Source organism: Pipistrellus kuhlii, unplaced genomic scaffold (assembly GCF_014108245.1).
Source record: "Pipistrellus kuhlii isolate mPipKuh1 unplaced genomic scaffold, mPipKuh1.p scaffold_m20_p_8, whole genome shotgun sequence".
In the NCBI taxonomy this organism is placed as follows: Eukaryota; Metazoa; Chordata; class Mammalia; order Chiroptera; family Vespertilionidae; genus Pipistrellus; species Pipistrellus kuhlii.
The window spans coordinates 55,257,105-55,277,375 of NW_023425584.1; the positions used below are offsets into that span (position 1 = coordinate 55,257,105).

Consider the following 20,271-nt stretch of genomic DNA (forward strand, 5'->3'; position numbering starts at 1 on the left):
TAGTACACTTCAGTCTCTTCTCACCCTTTTTACCCTTTTTACCAAGCATTTTCAACAAGATAGACATCAGTAAGCAGCAACATTTTATCCACCATTACTGAGTTCTTTCATTGGAGGCTGCTTTAGAGGGGGAAAAAAAAAAAAAAGGAATCATTGTAATTTTCTTTGAGGTGAATGGTCAATGTGCTTGCTATCTAATAACCCATTTTAACTTAATTTTATGGAGTTTACTAAGTGTCCAAGATTTTCCGGCTCGAGTTTCTGAAGTACAGAGCCTCACACAATCACATCCTCGCTTCTATTAGCATTGCTCCAGATCCGGCGACAGGACTACGAGTCTGGCCATCTGACTTTGCAGTTTGAGCTGCAGAGACCTTCCAAAAAGCAGAGAAAAAAAAGGTATTGCTCAGGGGCGCCCAAAGTTCTCCACTCCGAAGCTCCCGCGCTCGGCCCCGCCCCCAGCGCGCGGCCGCGTCACGTGACGTCAGACGCCCTCCCGGAAGTGCGGCTGCGGAACGGTGGGGGCGTGTCTCCGGGTCACCCCTCGTGTGGTTGCCGGAGGAACGCGGGAAAGTGGGGTCCGGGCCCGGTTCTCTCCGCGCTTGAGGTTGTTTTCGTTCCAGCGCCAGCGGGCAGCCCGGCCGGGGCGTCTGGGGCGCCGCCGCCATGGAAGTGGTAGAGGCCGCCGCCGCTCAGCTGGAGACTCTGAAGTTCGGCGGCATCGGCCTCGGGGGTGGCCCAGGCGAGGCATCGCCGTCCCCGGACTCTGTTCCAGTCTCAGATCCACCGCCGCCGCCGCCGCCGTCGGGAGAGGGGGCCCTAGGCCCTGGGCAGGACGCGGAAACTCCACCAGCCGGGGATCGGCCGCCTGAACTCGCGCCGAGCACCGCCGCCGCCGTCGGCGGGCCCGAGCCGCCTCCCGGAGGGACGTGCGTTACCGGCCCGGGCGCTGCGGGGCTGGTGCCGACCCCTGACGCCCTGGAGACCTCGGACTCGGATTCGGACAGGTCGGGTGCCCGCGGGTCCCGAAGCTGCTGGGGGAGGGCCCTAGGGCCGGCGGGAGGAGCCGGGGCCCCACGTGGGCTCGGGCGGGGAGGGGAGGTCCCTGGAGTTCCCTGCACACGTGTTGACATGTCGCTCGGACCGCCCATTTCTGGGTGGTTCATTGCAGATCCCTTGGGGAATCTGAGCCTGATAATCTGATGGTCTCTCTTCCCTAAATTCAGTAGTGTCAAAGGTGCTATGCATACATCGCAGCATTTTCCGTTAAAATATGGACACCTGAGGATATTGGATTATTTCCTTAATAATTTAGGTCGGCGTGTCCCTTTGTGGTTTATTTATGACTTGAGTTTCGGGTCAGATCTGACTTTTTATTCTTCCATCAAGTTTAACGTGTGTTCTTGTTTTTTGAACCAGGTGAATTGAAGAGTAGTTAAAAAAGATTTTATGCTTCCAGGTTGGCTCCTGGCAATTTTGTTAATTCTTGCAAGCCTTGTGAAATTAGCAAGACACTGTTATGTAGTAGTAGTAGTATATGCTCTGATTCGGCTTCTTATGGCCCCCCCTTCTCCGCCCCACCCCTTTATGTGTTTTAAAGATGAAACTTCTGTGGTGGGAGAGGATTTAAGGATATGGGATGTTCCTTGCCCACCCTGAACATTATTTCAACTATTTTGACTGTGTGATGTGGGATACGAACACAAGTGAAGAAAATAGACACGATCCCTGCCCCACATTCTAGTGAGAGGGGTGACAAATATGAATAAACATCAATAAATAGAATTAATGAAGGAACAAGCAAGACGCTGAGCTTAGGAGAGCTCAATCTTGTAGGACACTATGGTCATGTTAAAGTTTTAATTCTAAACATCAATAAATAGAGTCGATGAAAATTATCGTGAAGGAACAAGCCAGGCACTGAGAAAGTCTTAGGAGAGCCCAATCCTGTAGGACACACACTATGACCATGTTAAAGTTTTACTTCTAAGTGCTGGCCAAGCTGTAGAAGGGCTTCAGGCAGAGCAGTGGAACACTCAGATTAACATTCTAATAAGCTTTGCTCTGCAGAGGAACAATTGAACTGGGTTCAAGAGTAAAAGCTGAGAAGCAAGAGTGGAACTCATTGAAAAATGTTGCGTTGAGTCCATGAGGCGACCATGATTGTGTCTGGATTAAGTCACATTAATCTGGCTTGCTAATAGATGTGCCCCTGGGCTAGACCAAGAGCCATCAACTGAGTGGACTGTGTACTGTTTACTAAGATAAGGGTCGGAGACCATTGGGAATGTTTAATTTGGACAGTTAATTTAAGATTTTTCTGACAGTCAATTGGAGATGTCAGGCAAGCAGTAGTGGTATCATGAGTTTAGAGTTTGAAGGACAGTTCTGGGCTGGAGATGTACATTTAAGAATCATGATTTCAGATAAGACTTTCATATATATATATATATATATATATATATATATATATATATATATATATATATCTTATTGATTTTTCACAGAGAGAAAGGGAAAGGAATAGAGAGCCAGAAACATTGATGAGAGAGAAACACCCATCAGCTGCCTCCTGCACACCCCCCACTGGGGACGTGCCTACCACCAAGGTACATGCCCTTGACCAGAATCAAAACCTGGGGCCTTTCAGTTCACAAGCCGATGCTCTATCCCACATGTGTCAAACACAAGGCCCGCGGGCCAAATCCGTCCCCCCAGGCCTTGCAATGTGGCCCGCACTGCGCTGTCATCACTGCACTCTGCTGCATTTCCATCACAATGACAGTTTATGACTGTTCAGTAAACCATTCGGCCCGAGATTTAGGCTGGATTTTAGATTTTGGCCCCTTCTCTGATTGAGTTCGACACCCCTACCTATCCACTGAGCCAAACTGGTTTCCACAAGGCTAACTTTTTATTATAGACATTTTCACACTTGAAAAAAGTAGAGAGTAGTATAATGATTGTACATTCAGTCATCACTGGACTTAACAGTTTCCCATATTTATCTAACATTTCTAACTTTTTTTAACCTAGTAGATTTAAAGCAAATCTCAGTGTGAATTGTTTACTATGCATCTCTAATTGATAAAACACTTTTTACATAACCACTATGTCATTATCAACCTTAGTAAACTTAATTCTAATTCCTTAATATCATCTAATGCTTGTTTTGTATTTAGATTTTTCTGGTTGTCTGAAGGATGTCTTTTAACAGTTGATTATTTGAATTAGAATTCAAACAAGGTTCAAACTGTGCATTTGAGTGTTATGTGTCTCAGGTCTTTTTTTAAGTGAAGGTCATATTTAAAGCCATGAAGACAAAAGACTGTACATGAGAGTGGAATACCCCTGTAGCATAGTGCATTCCAAAACAATGGAATTTTTGAGGAAGTGAGTGAGGAACCATGTTAGATGTTGCTGAGAAGTTAAAATGACAGAAGGTGTCTAGTGGACTTGGCAACATGGAGAATATTGATGACCTTTTAAGGAGAGATGATGATGGAAGCCAATTTTGGGGTAAAGATGGAGTGAGAAATAAAAGATTAGAGACAGCATGTGTTAACAGTTCTTTTAAGAAATTTTAAGTGGAGAAATGAGTCCATAGCTGGAGGGATTAAACAGAGGTACTACAGAATGTTGCTATGCTGATGGGACTGCTCTGGGATAGAGGGAAAGATTCATAATACAGTAATAGTAGGAAGGAGTTCAGTTGTAAATGGGATGTGTTCCAGAGTTGGCCTTTGCCCTTTTCCCTGTAACAGGAGAAAAGACAACATTTGCCAAAGCTAATGTTTTGTTTTCAAGCCCTTTCTAATCCATCCAGGAAGACATGGTTTTCAATGAACTATGGCAGTGGTCGGCAAACTCATTAGTCAACAGAGCCAAATATCAACACTAAGATGATTGAAATTTCTTTTGAGAGCCAAATTTTTATATCTTTTTTTTTTTAAATATATTTTATTGATTTTGTACAGAGAAGAAGGAAGAGAGAGAGTTAGAAACATCGATGAGAGAGAGTCATCGATCAGCTGCCTCTTGCACACCCCCTACTGGGCATATGCCCGCAACCAAGGTACATGCCCTTGACCGGAATCGAACCCGGGACCCTTCAGTCCCTAAGCCGACGCTCTATCCATTGAGCCAAACCGGTCTTGGCGAGAGCCAAATTTTTAAACATAAACTTCTTTTAACGCCACTTCAAAATAGACTCGCTCAAGCTGTGGTATTTTGTAGAAGAGCCACATACAAAGGGCCAAAGAGCCACATGTGAGCCACAATTTGCCGACCACTGAACTATTGGATTGGCTCTAGTGGGCAGTTTGAAAAAAGTGCCACGAGAAATAGGGAAGGAAGTATATAATTGTATTTTGGGAGAGGGGTGTCTTCAGAAGAGGTAATATTGAGTTGAGCCTATAAAGAAAAAATAATTTCTCTACATTGAGTGCATTGTAGTCAAAGGAAATAGCACAAATAAAGGGAAAGTTGTATGAGCTTCTTTGCTAGGGGTGTGTGAGATGGGATTATGTAGATTACCAGGAACCTGATTGCAGGGGGCTCTGAGTTGTCATAGTAAGGATTATGGCCTTTTGCTTGTACACAGTGTAGATTATGGGAAAAAATTCAAGGTTTTCTCAGTTTTAATATTTTCTCAATAACAATTAGGAAGAATAGTTTAAACCCAAAAGAAATCACCTTGATTTAACAATTATTAACATTTCAGAACTATTAGATTCACATGTATATGTCATTGAGCCATTTTAAAGTCATTTATTTACACACGATACTTTATCCCTAAATAGTTTAGCACTCATTCTTTGAGGACACTCTTTTACATAATCATTATCACATTTAACATAATCCTATATAATAAAGAGGTAATATGCAAATGGTGGTTTTACCATGATCCTTCAGGAGAGCAGCAGGATAGCGGGACAGCAAGCTATGTGTGGTGGAGAGATACAGAGGGAGAGGTGATGGGCCGGGCAGCCAGCTGAGGCACATGGCAGCGAGCTACTTGCGCAGGGATTCCTAAGCAGGGCCACTAGTTAATAATAGTTTTCTCATATCTAATGTCCAGTCATGCATGATTATTTATTTTTATTACATTATTGGATGACATTGGTTAAGATTATATAGGTTTCAAGTGTACAGTTCTGTATTACACAATCATGTTGCGTTGTGTGCCCACCACTCAAAGTCAGCTCATCTTCTGTCAACATATATTTGAAACCTTTACCCTTTACTATCTTCCACACCGCCTTCTCTTTGATATCCACAATACTGTTGTCTGTGTTTATGAGTTTTGTTTTTCTTGTTTGTTCATTTGTTGCTTTAAGTTTTATATCCCACATATGAGTGAAATTTTGTGTTTCTTAACTTTTTTTGTTTAAGTTACTTCTCTTACCATGATATCCTCAAGGTCATTGCATGTTCTTACACATCGCTGTATTTCATCTTTGCTATGGCTGAGTAGCTTTCCATTGTATGTATATACCACATCATCTTTTTTCAATCATCTATTGAAGGACACTCAGTTTTTTTCCTGTCTTGGCCACTGTGAATAAGGCTGCAGTGAACATAGGGATTACATGAATGTTTGCCTATTTGTTTTAAATAAAAAAAATTATTCTTAAGGGAGAGGGAGAGAGGGATAGAAACATCAATGATAAGAGAGAATCATTGCTTGGCTGCCTCCTACTGGATATCCAACCATGACCTCCTGGTTCATGGATCCAGGCTCAACCATTGAGCCACACCAACTGAGCATAAATGACTTTTAAAGCAAGAGTGTGAACTGATTAAGATGGAAAGTCATGAAATGGTAAGGGTAACAGCAAAACATCAATAGGGTGAAGGGGTGATTGTTGTGGGAAGAGACTAGTATTTACATCATTTATACAATTATTACAGAAAAGCAGGTGAGAAATAAGCACTTGAAATAGAGGATTGGCAATGGAAATGGGATGAAGTGGAATTGGAGTGATATTTACTAATCTGAAAATAGGATTTTGTCATTGACTGAGAATGCAATAGCTTAGAATGATTCCAAGGTTTCTACCTATAGTGACTGGATTAAAGACTAAGCAATAAATAAAATAGAAACTCAAAGAGAAGTGATTTAGTAAGCACTTTTTTTTTTCTGTTAACTTGTTGCTAGTGGGGGGTAACTAGATCATTCATACAGAGTTGGTTAGTATGTAGCCAGAGATTAGGGATGAAGTTAGAGATATCAGTGCTGAAGATTTAGGAGTTATCTGCACATGGATGATAATTGCAAACATTGTAGGGCATGAAATTATCCATAGGAAGAGTAGAGAGAGAGAGGGGAATAAGTATAAAACTTTTAGAAACAGCATATAAAAGGGAGTGAAGGAGCCCTAGTTGGCATTACTCAGTGTTAGAATGTCAGCCTGTGCACCCAAGGGGGTGGGTTTGATTCCCGATCAAAGGCACGTACGTGGGTTGCAGGTCTGATTCCTGCCACACGTGGGAGGCAATCAAAAGATGTGACAGAGACATATCAGTATTTCTCCTCCTCCCTCCTTTCCACTCTAAAAAAATCAATGGAAACAAATATCCTTACTTCATGGGTGAGGGTTAAATAAACAAAAGGGAGTGAAGGGGTAGTCAGCAACAAATTTTAAACTTAGAGTAGGGTTACTGGTAACAAGAATTTCTGTGGAAGTCAAGGGCTAAAGCAGTTTACAAAGAATAGAATGGCCAACATGGTTGCTAATTTGAGTTTCCAAGTTGTCTAAAGACTGAGAAGAAACTATTGGCAATTATATAAATGGCAATTAAGATGGAAAGTGAGCAATGAGAGAAGTGCATTGCCCAGAGTTCTCTGTCAGTGATTTGGCACATGCTTAATTATATTATGACAGATGTGTGATGTGTGAGACTATTGTAATTGGGTTGCAGTCATAGCAGGGGTTTTGAAAATGTTATCAGTGGATTAAGGACTACTTTCCAGATACCACAGTCAACTTCAAAATGCTAGCTTTTGAATTATATCAGTAACAGTAAACATGTAGTAAAGCAGATATTTTCTAGTTGAATAAATATATGTTAATGCCATCATGTTACTCTTTTACTAAGTTTAAACTTTTCCTTTCCTACAGTGAAACAGATTCAGATAGTTCAAGCTCTTCTTCCTCATCATCATCATCTTCTTCCTCTTCCTCTCGAATGTTAGTTCCTCCAGTGCTGTCAGATGGAGATGATGATATACAAGTTGAGAAGGGAAATAAGAATTTTCCTCTTATTAAAACAAAAGATGAATTACTTCTTAACGTAAGTACTTAGATTTGTTAATTAACCTAATTTGGATGTTCTAAAATATATTATGGTACTAATATTGACCTCATTTGCTCTGTATCTTATCCATACATTTGAAAATTTCTAAATTTTATTGGGCATACTTTTGCCATGCCTTTCTTTTCTTAACTAAAAGAGAGGATTGATCTGGATAATTTCTAAGGTTGCTTCTAACTTAAGCATTTGGTAATTGTTCTTCTGGGGTGTTAACTTTAGCTTGCTACTTTTTTTTTCTTCCATCTTCCCTAGAAGATATTTCCTTTGTGAATTTACAACCTCGCTTTTTTTTTCTTTTTCTTTTTTGGTCCATAAGTTAAAACATTTTGCTCGGTTACAATTAAAATCAATCTTTTAATTGACTTGCACTAAGAAACATAGAAATTGAAATTAAATGGTTGAGCTTATTAGGATTTCTACTGGAGTTTTTGAAGTGTTTTTGTTGTTACAGTAACAGAAAATTTGTTTGTTATAGGATGGTGTTTTTGGCACTTAATAGGTTTTATTTGTAAGGTCAGCTCTTGTGTGGTTATTTTCTCTTAAACCGTAAGCTCTTCCAAGGAGGAGGACGGTAGTCTGGTGGTGGGAACCTCAAGAGGGACATCTTCTCAGAGTTTTAGAACATAGGCTACATTGTCACATATTTATTCTCTCTATTCCCGCCTGTCCTTTGTTATTATTAGAGCTTTTTCAGTATTTAATGATCACTAATTATAATTATTACATAACAAATGAGTGAAGTATTATAGTTTACTGCAAAATTTGAGGGGGAAAAAATTGAAAATCCTAGAGGCTGTTGGGCACCTTTGGATGACTGAATTCAACTAATATTGTTTCTTTTTCTCCACACACAATAAAAATTATAATCTTACTAATGCATACATATATATATGGGTGCTTATGCAACTTCATTAGCAATGAAGTTTTAATGTTGCAATTATTGACATCAGTGGTCTTTTTACACAAAGGTTCTCCCAACTGACTATTTTCTGAAAGTATTGGGAGAATTGTGTGATCTTTCCCCTGTATCTTGCTCTTCTTTACACCTAAGTTTTCTCTTAGAGTACAAAAATCAACAATAAAAGACCACAGTACTTTTTTATATGTATATATATTGTCTTAATTTTCTTACTAGATCTGTAATACTTGTCTTGGGACTATCTTAAAATTTAATTCAAAATCTTAGTCTAGTTATTATTTTTCTAGATAGACTGACCATATCTTCATCAGAAATTCAAAAAGGGTCCACGGCCACTAAGAGGCTAGGAACCATGTTCTTTGACTAAGTTTATATCTGATCTTTATAGATTCTGTAGTGCCCAGTAGAGTGCTATACAGATAATGGGTTCAAAGTCAGTAGTAATAGAATGAATAATGAGTGGATAGGTATCTTTCATTCATTCTTTTTTTTCCAGAACTTTAAATTTTTCAGATAGTAAATCAGTTACTTAGCATTTTCTCAAATCAATAATACCTCCACATGCCCAAGGATACACTACACACAAAACACATTTCCAAATAGATCAACCAACCTCATCCAGGTCCCACACAAGGCACTCACAGATCAACACCCCAGCGCTATACTAACTCAACACATCCAGATCTAAGCCTTCATCACTTGATTCAGCAGACCCTCAAGTTCCCCCAAAAGTTTCCAGCCATGTCTGAGAGGCAGCCTTGGGGCGGGGGCAGGCGAGGAGTGAGCTGTTCCGGGCCTGGCTGCTCCGGGCCTGGCCTCTGTTGCTCTGGTCCGTTCCACAGCCAGCTGCTCTGGGTCTGGCCACTGCTGCTCCCGTCCTGGCCGCACCCGACCCGGCTGCTCTGGGCTTGGCCGCTCCGGGCCTGGCCGCTCCAGGCCTGGCAGCTGCTGCTTCGGGTTTCATGCATTCTTAAACTATTATAACACACCTGCCATATACTAGGTGCTATATTCATTGGAGTTTCTGCTTTCATTGGAGAGAAACAGTCAATAAATAAAGAAGAGACAAATGAATGTAATTATGGGAAGTGTTAATGAATTGTGGGAGTGTATTTTAGCTCATATTAGAAAATTACATTTTTGATGGGAATATGTGTTAGCTATTAAAACTTGGAACAATGGCTTGTTCTTTCCTTTATGTGCCAGTACTGAGGGATTTTGGGGAAGGATGGAAGGGCAATTATAGTTTTTACTTTTCAATTTTGTATTTTTTTTTTAACATCACAATATGTTTTTAAAGGCCACTAGTAATATATATTTTGCATATCTTATCATGTGAAGGATGATTGTATCATCTAATAAAAGCATTCTAAAATTGTATTTGCTTGGGCCATATTGCCTCTTAATAAAGCCTTTGAATTGGAACCATAGAGCATCTAGGAAAATTAATTGGATTGCTTTACTATGTTGAATTCCAGTAGTTCATTTGCCAAATGCTATGATGTGTCTGGGGATTTTTGTTTCCATATGGCCTTTTCTTTTGCTGATGATATGAATGAAATATTTTTCTTCTTTTAGATGCCTACTCTTTGTTACTATTGTATATAGAAGTGTTGAGTATGTCCAGAAAAATTATTTCTGCTCTTGATGTTTGAGTCTGTAAACATATTAATTTTATTTAAATGATAGCATAGATATTTACCCATGCAGGTACTGTACATAAAAACATACTTAGTTTCATTTTAATTTTGGAAAATAACAATTATGAAAATAGATGTTTATCACAAATCTTTGTTTCCCAAGTGGAATAATCAAGTTAGCATTAAGACTTCATAGCCATATGGTGTATACTGTTATAATGTGCTCTTAAAATTATACCTGTATTAATGACTGAAATAGATTGGTGCTATTCATACCTGGTTATGTTTTGTAATAGAGGACTTTTGGATGTGTGGCAGTATAAAGCAGTGCTGTCCAATAGGTAGGTCTTCCTGCAATGATAGAAATCCACTCTGACTTAATGTGTTCTTAAGCCTTTTGTCTTATGCTACTGAGTACTTGAAATGTAGCTAGTGTCACTGGAGAGTGCATTTTAAATTTTATTTAATTTTAATTAATTAAATTTAAATAAATATAGTGTCTAGTATTGGATAAGCAGAATAAAATTAGTTTTTCCCACCCACTCATCCATCTTTTCATGAGGGTAGTAAATTCATATTTTAAATTTCACCTTCAATAAATAGACTTATTCTTTTATTTTCAGTAAGTTTGATTTCTACTTATATGATGAAGAAACTTTTTCTATTCTAAGTTTCCCTCCACCTCTCCCTGTAATTTTATAGTTCATCTGTGTGCATTTTATTTCTGATTCTTTATGTTAGATTCTATGTGCATTGTCAAAATGGTAGTGCTCTTGCCAAATTTTTTTCTGTATTGGAGTGTATCTGTTTCTCCTTTTCTCTTCTGTTACACATACACATCCTTTCCTCACTCACAGAAAATCAAAGTGATGGTTTTTTTTATTTCCTTAAGGAGATTATGAGACCTATGAGACTGAAGCAATTTATTTATTATCTTACCTGAGGCAGCTGCTGTGTAATCAGGGAGTCAGGTGTTAATCTGATAATTATAATAAAGCTTGCTGCTTTATTATAATTATAATAAAGCAGTAAATCTGAGTTATCTATTTAACAGTTCTGGGTATTAAAGCTTCTTTCCAAGCCTGCCTATTTTACTTTATTTTTGAGATGTTAGGTTGAGGTTCTTTTTGTTCCTCAAGAATTCTCTTGAATTCTGAGAATTGTATTTTCCATATCTGATTTTTGCTTTGACTGAAAAATCTGATCTCTTTGAGATTTTGTTTAGCATGGACTAATGAAATAATCAATTTATTTAGTAAATATATACCACAAACCTCTTCTGTGTTAGTCATTGTCCTGGATCCTATAGCAAGGCCCAAGACTGGCCAGGTTACATTTTTGTTGTCTAGTTAGGAAAATTGACTTTAAGAAACGCAGCAGGATAATTTGATAGAGTGACCAGTCTTATTGGTATAGTAGTTCAGATTTAGCAATTAGAGAAGAGAAGGTGATATTTGACATCCAAACATCAATACAAGATCTTTTATTGCCCATTTTGACATGGCAATCCAGGAACTTTCCCTTTGAATCTTCTAAAGTTCTGCCTCTAAACCTGCCACAAATCTTTGTAGAAAGCACATCGCTTGGGTGATTTCTTGATGGAGTTTGGGATATTTTTCCTCTTTTGTCCTACTTTTCTGGCATGCTCATTTAAAAGAAACAAATGTATCTTTTCTCCCTTGGTTGGTCCCAAAATGTCTGCCATTTTCAAATTAAATACAATATTCTGCTTGATTTAACTGGACTTTCAAGGGCAAACTCTAACAGGCTTTCAACCTGGAATTGTACAGGCTTGGTTTCATTTATTAATCCCACTCAGCTTGGACATGTTTCTTGTATAATATATAATTCTTTATATAGCTTTGTGTTGTACAGGTATTTTGGATAGAGATTTTATGCACAACACTTTTATAGGTAGGTCTGTTACTATTAAAAGACAACATAATGCCTTTATTGGCTTCTTTTAGGAATGCTCAGGAAAGTGTTTATACATGTGTTAAGAACCTACTGGGATAATTGAACTGGAATTAAGGGTATTGTGGTGATCACAGATCACAGTGCATGTGTTTTCCCCCTTAAGTTTGGTTCTATATGAAATCAGAGATCTTCCTCGCTTGTAGGCAAAACTTTTATTTCTGTTCATACATTGGTCAAAATAGGGTAGCAACAGGAATTTAGGGGGCCTGCCAGTTTGTTTTTTACCATAAATTTCAGTCCCTACACACTATAATTATTCTGGCTTTGTGCATCTTCCCTGTATTCCTCGTGCTGGATGTTTCATAACATCCTTAGAGCAGAGACTTCATCAGACTGTATAGTCTGACCTGCTCAGCTCAGAGTAAATTATAATGATCTCATAAGATGATAAAAAAGCATTTGACAAACATCAGTAGTCATTTCTGATTTTAAAAATAAAACTTATAAGATAGGAATAAATAGATGAATTCTTTCTTAATCTTATTAGAAATAAATTCCAATAAAAATGCATCTTTATGCTAACCATTTGAAAAGTTTCTAATAAAGAGTTAGACATCACAATTGCTTGGTACTTGACATTCTAGAAATACCAACCAATGCTGAAAAGTGAAAATTATGTACTAATACTGGAAAGAAGGAGGAGTACTTATGTTTTTAAAATAGGGTAATATAGCCCTAACTTGTTCGGCTTAGTAGATAAAGCATCGGCCGGCAGACTCAAGGGTCCCAAGTTCGATTCCAGTCGAGGGCATGTACCTTGGTTGCGAGCACATACCCAGTAGGGAGTGTGCAGGAGGCAGGTGATCAGTGTTTCTAACACTCTATCCCTCTCCCTTCCTCTCTGTAAAAAATCAATAAAATATATTTAATATATTGGGTATGTTAATATAGTGAATACATAAGAAAATCACGACACAAATGCATGTGTTTAAACAGTAGTCTGTAAAGAATCCATTTATAATAGCAGTAAAAAATATTAAAGACTTAGTAATTTATAATAGCAAATAAGGTACAAAATGGCTTTGAATAAACCAAAGGACTATGTAGGACCTGTAGGAAGACAACTGTAATTAAATATAATTTTAATTGATACTAACAACATTAATATAACAAACTGGTTTTAAAGTTTATTGAAGTAAATATGTGCAAATACCTAGAAAAATTCCAAGGAGATAAATATTGATGTGAAGGTGGATAGGGAAACTAGTTCTTATTCTCAAATATTAAAACATAATATGAAAGGCACAGTTGTTAAAATAGTTTGGTACTTACACTGAAATAGATCATTAGAACCAAATGAAGACTTCAACAAAAAGCCCAAATGTAGTTCTAGCTGGTTTGGGTCAGTGTATAGAGTGTCAGCCTGCTGACTGAAAGGTACCAGATTCAGTTTCAGTCAAGGGCACATGCCCGGGTTGCAGGCTAGATCCCTAGTAGGGGGAGTGTAGGAGGCAGCCAGTCAGTATTACTCTCTCATCATGGATGTTCTATCTCCCTCTTCTTTCCTCTCTGAAATCAATAAAAAAAATTAAAAAAAAAAAAAACCAAATGTATAAGTACTTTTTGTATATGTTAAAATTTGTTTTTCTGATCAGTAGGGAAAAAAAGATGAATGGATTATTCTTCAGTGGGAATAACTGGCTAATAATTTGGATAAAGATAAATCTAACTTCTCCCTTGCTTTTTATACAAGAATAAAATCATAAATAGACCAAATATGCAAATATTAAAAATGAAACTAGAAGAGCAATGAAAACCATTGAATTTTAAAAATTAATTTCATCAAGGGCAGGTCTTTCTAAATGTAATTTACACAAGTCTCAAAAAGCTAAGAAAAGATTGATGTGCTAAAGTTCATTAAACAACAAATGCTTATGAATATGCTGGGAGGTGAGTGGGTATTTGCTACATCTATTTCTATAAGTATACTAAAAGCCTACGGCCATCTGACCAGTAGCTATAATGCACAATGGCCACCAGGGGCCATGTGCTTAGCACAGGAGCTGCTGAGCTGCGGTGACTTGGCAGCTGTGGTTCTCTGGTGATGCACCTGGAACCAGAGAGTAGGGAGCCCGATTCTGGGGTGTGTCACCTGAGAACTGCCCTCTCACTATTCAGTACCCTTTGGGGGATGCCAGAGAGCTGGTTTTGGCCCAATCCCCACAGGCCAGGCTGAGACCCCACTGGTGCATAAATCTGTGCACCAGGCCTCTAGTATTTGTATAAAGGGCAGGCATTCTTAAAAACTCAGTTAACCTTATAAATTAATAAAATATAAGATAACTGTGTAAAATATACAAACAATCCATGAATATATAAAAATAGCCAGAACACATATAAAAATGTTCAGTTTTCTTGATTAATGAAGAAATTCCAATTAAAACAAGATACTATTTTAGACCCATCAGTCTGGAAAATACTCGTTTATTAGTGATGGCAAGCTGTAGGAAAATCTCATAGATATAATTGGTGAAAGTGTGAATTGATTTAACCTTTTTGGAATGAGCCTGTCAAAATTAAAAATGCTCATGTCTTTGGATTTAGCAGTTACTACACTTAGAAGAATTTATCACAGGGCTTATTTAAAGATAATATGTGAAAGAATATGTATTGTTTGTGTGTATTGGTAAAATTTGAAAAAGACAGGTAAATATTTCATTATGTGACAGGAGTCCTAAATTATGGTATATCTATATAGTGAAATACCATAAGAATATTTAAATAAAATTAGATATTTATGTTTTGGTATAGAAGGATGTGTAAGAAGTGATAGGTGAAAAGGATTAGCTTATGTCACAATGTCTTTTATTTAAGTTAAACATTTTAAAGTTAGTAATGTGAAGTTTATATCTGTAGAGTAGGTATATTTGAAAGACTTTAACAACTGCAATCTATGGAGAGGAATTGGGAGTTTGAAAGGAATAGGAGAATTTTTTCTTTTTACTTTGCATCCTTCTTTGCTAATTGTTTCCTTTAAAATAAAAACAGATACTTGTATTAATTTTATGCTTTAAAGTTTTAAAAAGCCAAAAACAGTATCAAGTTTAGACTTGTACCAAAACATAATTACATTGCATGGGATTTTATTCCTCCTAATAGAAAATACAGAATGAAGAATCTCTCATTTTGTTGTTGAGTAACATTTATATAGTATTTTAGAATAGTATTATTGATTTTTGTCTCTGAAGTGTTCATGGCATGTGGTCTGCACTTCTATGGAGTTCAGATATTTTATTAAAGGTCTAACAGTCCTTTTTCTTTCAGAGATTCCTTATCCTTTCTTCTAGCACTCTCCTGCTTTTATTTAACCAGTAGGTTCTATCATAGTCCAAAAGTAATGACAGTTTTTCCTCTAGATCTTACTGTAATTTAGATGGGCAACAGGGCAGATTTCATCACTATACTTCTGCATTAGAAATACCATTGGCCAATTGTAAGAGATCCCACTTCCTGAACCAGAATAAGTGTGAGATCCATATCACAGTTTGCCCTCTAAAATATCATTAAAGCCCTGCTGTCAGCAGTCTCTTGACATTATAGTTTTCCAGTCTTATATTTTACAGGGTGTGGGGTTTCTTTAGCCAAAACTTTATAAACAAGGCTATTTCATATCACATGTCCTTTACCAGTTCTAATAACTGAACTTCCTTCATTATTCTGATACACACATGAACCACTTTCAAGTAATGGTCTTGCCAAGAAAAGGCTCTCTGTATATAACCTAATAATAGAGTAATATGCAAATTAACCATCACTCTGCTACACAACACCCCACAAGTCACGCCCACCAGCCAATCAGAATGAGTATGCAAATTAACCCAGTAAAGATGGCAGTTACTTTGCATATGTGGAAGGAGGGAGGAGTGAAGACTGAAGATAGTATAGAAGGAAGAGGGAAAGTGGAAGCAAGGGGGCTGCGGCTGCTGGAGGGAAAGCACTGGCAGGGAGTGCAAGGCGGGGTGGGACAAGGTGCTCAGTGGTGGTGCATGCACTTGAGGTGGTGGCCAGAGGCAGTGGGAGTGGCAGGCGCAGCAGGTCAGGTGGGCGGGGCGGGGCACGCAGTGGTGGCAGCAGCAGCAGCAGTGGCAGGCGCAGCAGGCTGGGCATGCAGGGTGAGGCGTGCAGCAGTGGTGGCAGCACGAGTGGTCGCCGAAATGGTGGCAGCAGTGGCCCGGCCCACCCCACCCTACCCTGCCCACTGCAGCTCGAGGCGGGGCAGAAGAGGTGGCATTGGCAGGAGGGAAGCCTGCCGGAAGTCTTGGCAGGAATATTCCTGCAACAGGTGCCTAGTTTAATATGATAAAATGACAAGTGGTTGTCCTCTTCCTTAAAGTGCAGAATAGTTCTGATATATAAAACACAATTATTCCTTCCACAACCATTCCTTGCATTGAGTTGGTTAAGACCCTTAGTGAGGCTTTTTATAAATAATCCTTGATCAGAAAATAGCACCTCCCAGAAGCAAGTTATAATTTAATACTGGTTAGTGGTTTTGTGAAAAACTTCTTTTGAGTCCCTGTAGAGGAAAATCATTACCGATGATGCATACATCTGCAATAACTGTATTATTTAGGTTTCCAACCTTTTCCAACATTTGGCCAGAAATGAGCTTTCTCCTCCCAAACTAACTTTTTTTTTTTTTTTAATATATTTTATTGATTTTGTACAAAGAGGAAGGGAGAGAGATATAGTTAGAAACATTGATGAGAGAGAGTCATCGATCAGCTGCCTCTTGCACCACCCCCTACTGGGGATATGCCCCCAACCAAGGTACATGCCCTTGACCGGAATCGAACCTGGGACCTTTCAGTCCCCAAGCCGACGCTCTATCCATTGAGCCAAACCGGTTTCGGCCCAAACTAACTCTTAACATGCCATTAATTGTAGTCTTTTGGCAAAGGTCAAGAATAGAAAGAAAGCTATGTTTATTTAATTCAAAGGGTATGGCCTGTTTTAATTTTAGATTTCTCTTTAATTCCATCTCTACTTCAATTTCTAGTTTATATAGCAACTGAATTAGGTGCTGGATCAGAAAAGAGAAATCTTTTTTTTTTTTTTTTAATATATTTTATTGATTTTTTTACAGAGAGGAGAGGAGAGAGATAGAGAGCTAGAAACATCGATGAGAGAGAAACATCGACCAGCTGCCTCTTGCACACCCCCTACTGGGGATGTGCCCGCAACCAATGTACATGTCCTTGACCAGAATCGAACCCAGGACCTTTCAGTCCGCAGACCGACGCTCTACCACTGAGTCAAACCGGCTTCGGCAGGAAAGAGAAATCTTTTGATGTTAAAAATTTTGGTTTTTACTTTTCCCTGGGCTGATGCCTACTAGTACATTCGGTTCCAGGAATTCCGTATTTTTTCCTGAAGAGGCTAGACATTTAACTCTTCTTTCACAAAGCCCCATAAAAGACTGCTGCATCTCTGTTCAACAACCTAATCACAGTAAATTTAATGGATTAATCAAATCAAGACAGCTAAGAGAGAACTCTTCCTCTGGGAGAAACTAGTGAGTGACCAATGTAACTGTCCTTTTTTTTTTCCTTCAAAGGGAATGTCTTTGGGAATTACGTGAATTGTCTCTTTTCTTAATCTTAGATTCTTTAACAATAACTTTTTCTTTTTTATTGGTCATTCGTTCAAGTGTGATTGGAAAAATCTCGATGGTACATCTGTCTATATTCTCAGTCTATCAGGGTTAGGGAGTGGACATGACATATTATGTCACTTAAATGGGGAGATGGAGGTGGGAGAATTGCTGTCAGACACAAAAATAGATTACACCAAGGAAAGGTATAAGTACTTAATATTGCGTCTTCATAAGTGTGTATAGTATTTAAATGGAAGCTAATTTTTTTTTTTAAGTTGTTGAAGCTGGAGGAAGATTAATGTGTTGTGTGTTTTTTTTTTATAATAGGAACTACCTTCAGTTGAAGAACTCACTATTATTCTGCCTGAAGATATTGAGTTAAAGCCTCTTGGGATGGTTTCAAGTATTATTGAACAACTAGGTATGTAAATAATATAATTAATAAAAATGATATATAAGGAATGCATTAATTATCAAATCAGACACTTTATGACTAGTGAATTTTGAACAGATAAATTTAGTTTTACTTACGTAATTCATAAATATATTTTCTTTATAAATATTTAAAGTCTGCTTTTACTGACATGTTTTTCCAGAATTTTCTTTGATGTATACCATTATTCATTTTCTATTGCTATTAAATTACTATAAATTAAGTGCCTCAAAATAATACAGTTATTTTGCAGTTCTTTAGGCCAGAAATCTGACGTGAATCTTACTGAATTAAAATCAAGTCGTCCGTCAGGGCTTAATTTTTTTTGCAGAGGCCTTAGGAGAGAATTAATTTCCTTTTCCCATTCAACTTCTAGAGCTGCCTGCACTCCTTGGTTCCAGACTCCTTCCTTCATCCTCAAAGCCAATAATGTAACTTCTCTCTGAACACAACCTGGAAAGGAGTCTCACAGACTCCTTAGATTAGGCCTCATGTGTACTAGGATAATTGTTCCATCTCAAGATTCTTAACACTAATCACAACTGCAAGGGAAAAAAAACTTTTTTTTTTAATGTAACATTCACAGGTTTAGGGATTAGGGTGTGGTTATCCTTTTTTTTGTGTGAAGAGGGCATTATTCTGCTTACTGCCTTTGATTTGATTTTATAAACATGTAAATTATAAATATCTGTGTATAATACTGATATTAATGGCATAAAATATATGAAACTATTGGATATGAGACATTAACTAGACATTAAGGATTTCCTGTTAGCTCCAAGAGTAGGTATCAAAAGGTCTTGAAATTAACATAGCTACCATTAACTCTCAGAGTGAGATGCATATGAGAATTAGAAGTCAGCATTGACAGTCATAGGATTTTTGAACTGGAAAAAAGTAGATCACCCACCAGCTTCCTTAGTTTATTATACTTAAAAGGCCCAGAAAAATGTGTCACTTGCAATTATGATCAGTCATATAACGAGTCATTGGTAGAAATGAGACTTTATCTTTTGACCTTTTTCTAATAGTACCAGTGTTTAAAAACATATCAGTGTTTTTTTTATTAATATAAATTTAGATAAACCTGACTGGCTTTTGTAATTTATTAAACTTTTGGTTAAAGTGGAACATTTTTAATAAAAGGTATAGTAATTAAAACGCTGTACATGATTCTGAAGTTATTACATTAGTTTTGAGTTATCTTATTGATAACCGGAACGGTGAACCAAGGTTTTTCCGCTGGGGTCATGTCTTGTGATTCTGAAGAATGGACCAGAATATTTAAGCAAAAGTTTGGAAAATTTATTACGAGCAGATTCAGACTCCCCTCCAAGGGAGGGGGACTCACTAATGGGCTGCCCCTTAAAGCCTTGTAGTCCAGGGATATATATTTACAAGCCTGTGTCATCAATTGATTGATTCCTTCAATTGTTTTCCCAGCAATGGACCTGAGCTTTCCCTGTTTGTGTTCTTTCTCTGTTCTCTGTTCCTGTGCTGAACTTTCTCTGCTATGCTTTTGTACACCTTATGACTGCAGGCTTTCCCTTGTTTTTCCAATGCCTCCTGCTTTGAGTCCAATGACATTTTATTGTTTCTGTGATTAGGCTTGCTAACACTCCCATGTCTGCCCCTACATGCCTTTGTTTTCCATGGACCTCTACCCTATCTGCCTGCATTTCAAGCTAACTTCTCTTATCTGGTATTTAATAATATGCATAAATAAATGAAATAGGTAATTACTTGATTATATAGTATGAATTGAACATTTATTAGACTTGACGTATATAGGAAAAAGGTAGGAGATGATTGAGAATGAATTCTGTTAGTGCTCACTATTTTATCTTTATTCCTATAAGCAGATCTAACTCAAAGAATGTTGACTCATGATCGGTTACTTAGTACTAGAGATCCGGTATACAAAATTTGTGCACGGGGGAGAAGGGGTGTCCCTCAGACCAGCCTGCCTCCTCCCATAGTCCAATAGCTTAAGCCCACACCCCACGTCAGTAGGGCTCCCTCTACAGGAGGCAACCTGGCTGATCAGGGGAAGGCAGCACCCTCATAACCCCACTGCTGCTGCCATTGCAACCGCCAAGGTGTTTTCATCAACACAGACTTCAGACCCTTCACCACGAAAAAAAATGACAATTTTTTTTAATGCATTTTATTGACTTTTTACAGAGAGGAAGGATAGGGATAGAGAGTTAGAAACATCGATCAGCTGCCTCCTGCACACCCCCTACCAGGGATGTGCCTGTAACCATGGTACATACCCTTGACCTGAATCGAACGTGGGACGCTCTATCCACTGAGCCAAACTGGTTTTGGCTCTTTAGGCATTTTCAAGATATCTGTTTCATAGGATATGATATTTCTTCTTCTTCTT

At 38.2% G+C, this 20,271-nt stretch overlaps 1 protein-coding gene across 1 annotated transcript in view; it reads left to right on the forward strand.

The window, feature by feature from the left end:
* The first annotated feature begins 516 nt into the window (after positions 1-516).
* NAF1 (nuclear assembly factor 1 ribonucleoprotein) overlaps positions 517-20,271 on the forward strand; it is a 41,763-nt gene continuing 22,008 nt past the window's right edge. The window contains exons 1-3 of the mRNA XM_036424376.2: positions 517-1,007; positions 7,125-7,296; positions 17,777-17,870. Of these exons, the coding sequence (XP_036280269.1) occupies positions 667-1,007; positions 7,125-7,296; positions 17,777-17,870 (607 nt within the window). The 5' untranslated portion in view covers positions 517-666. The remainder of the gene's footprint in view (positions 1,008-7,124; positions 7,297-17,776; positions 17,871-20,271) is intronic.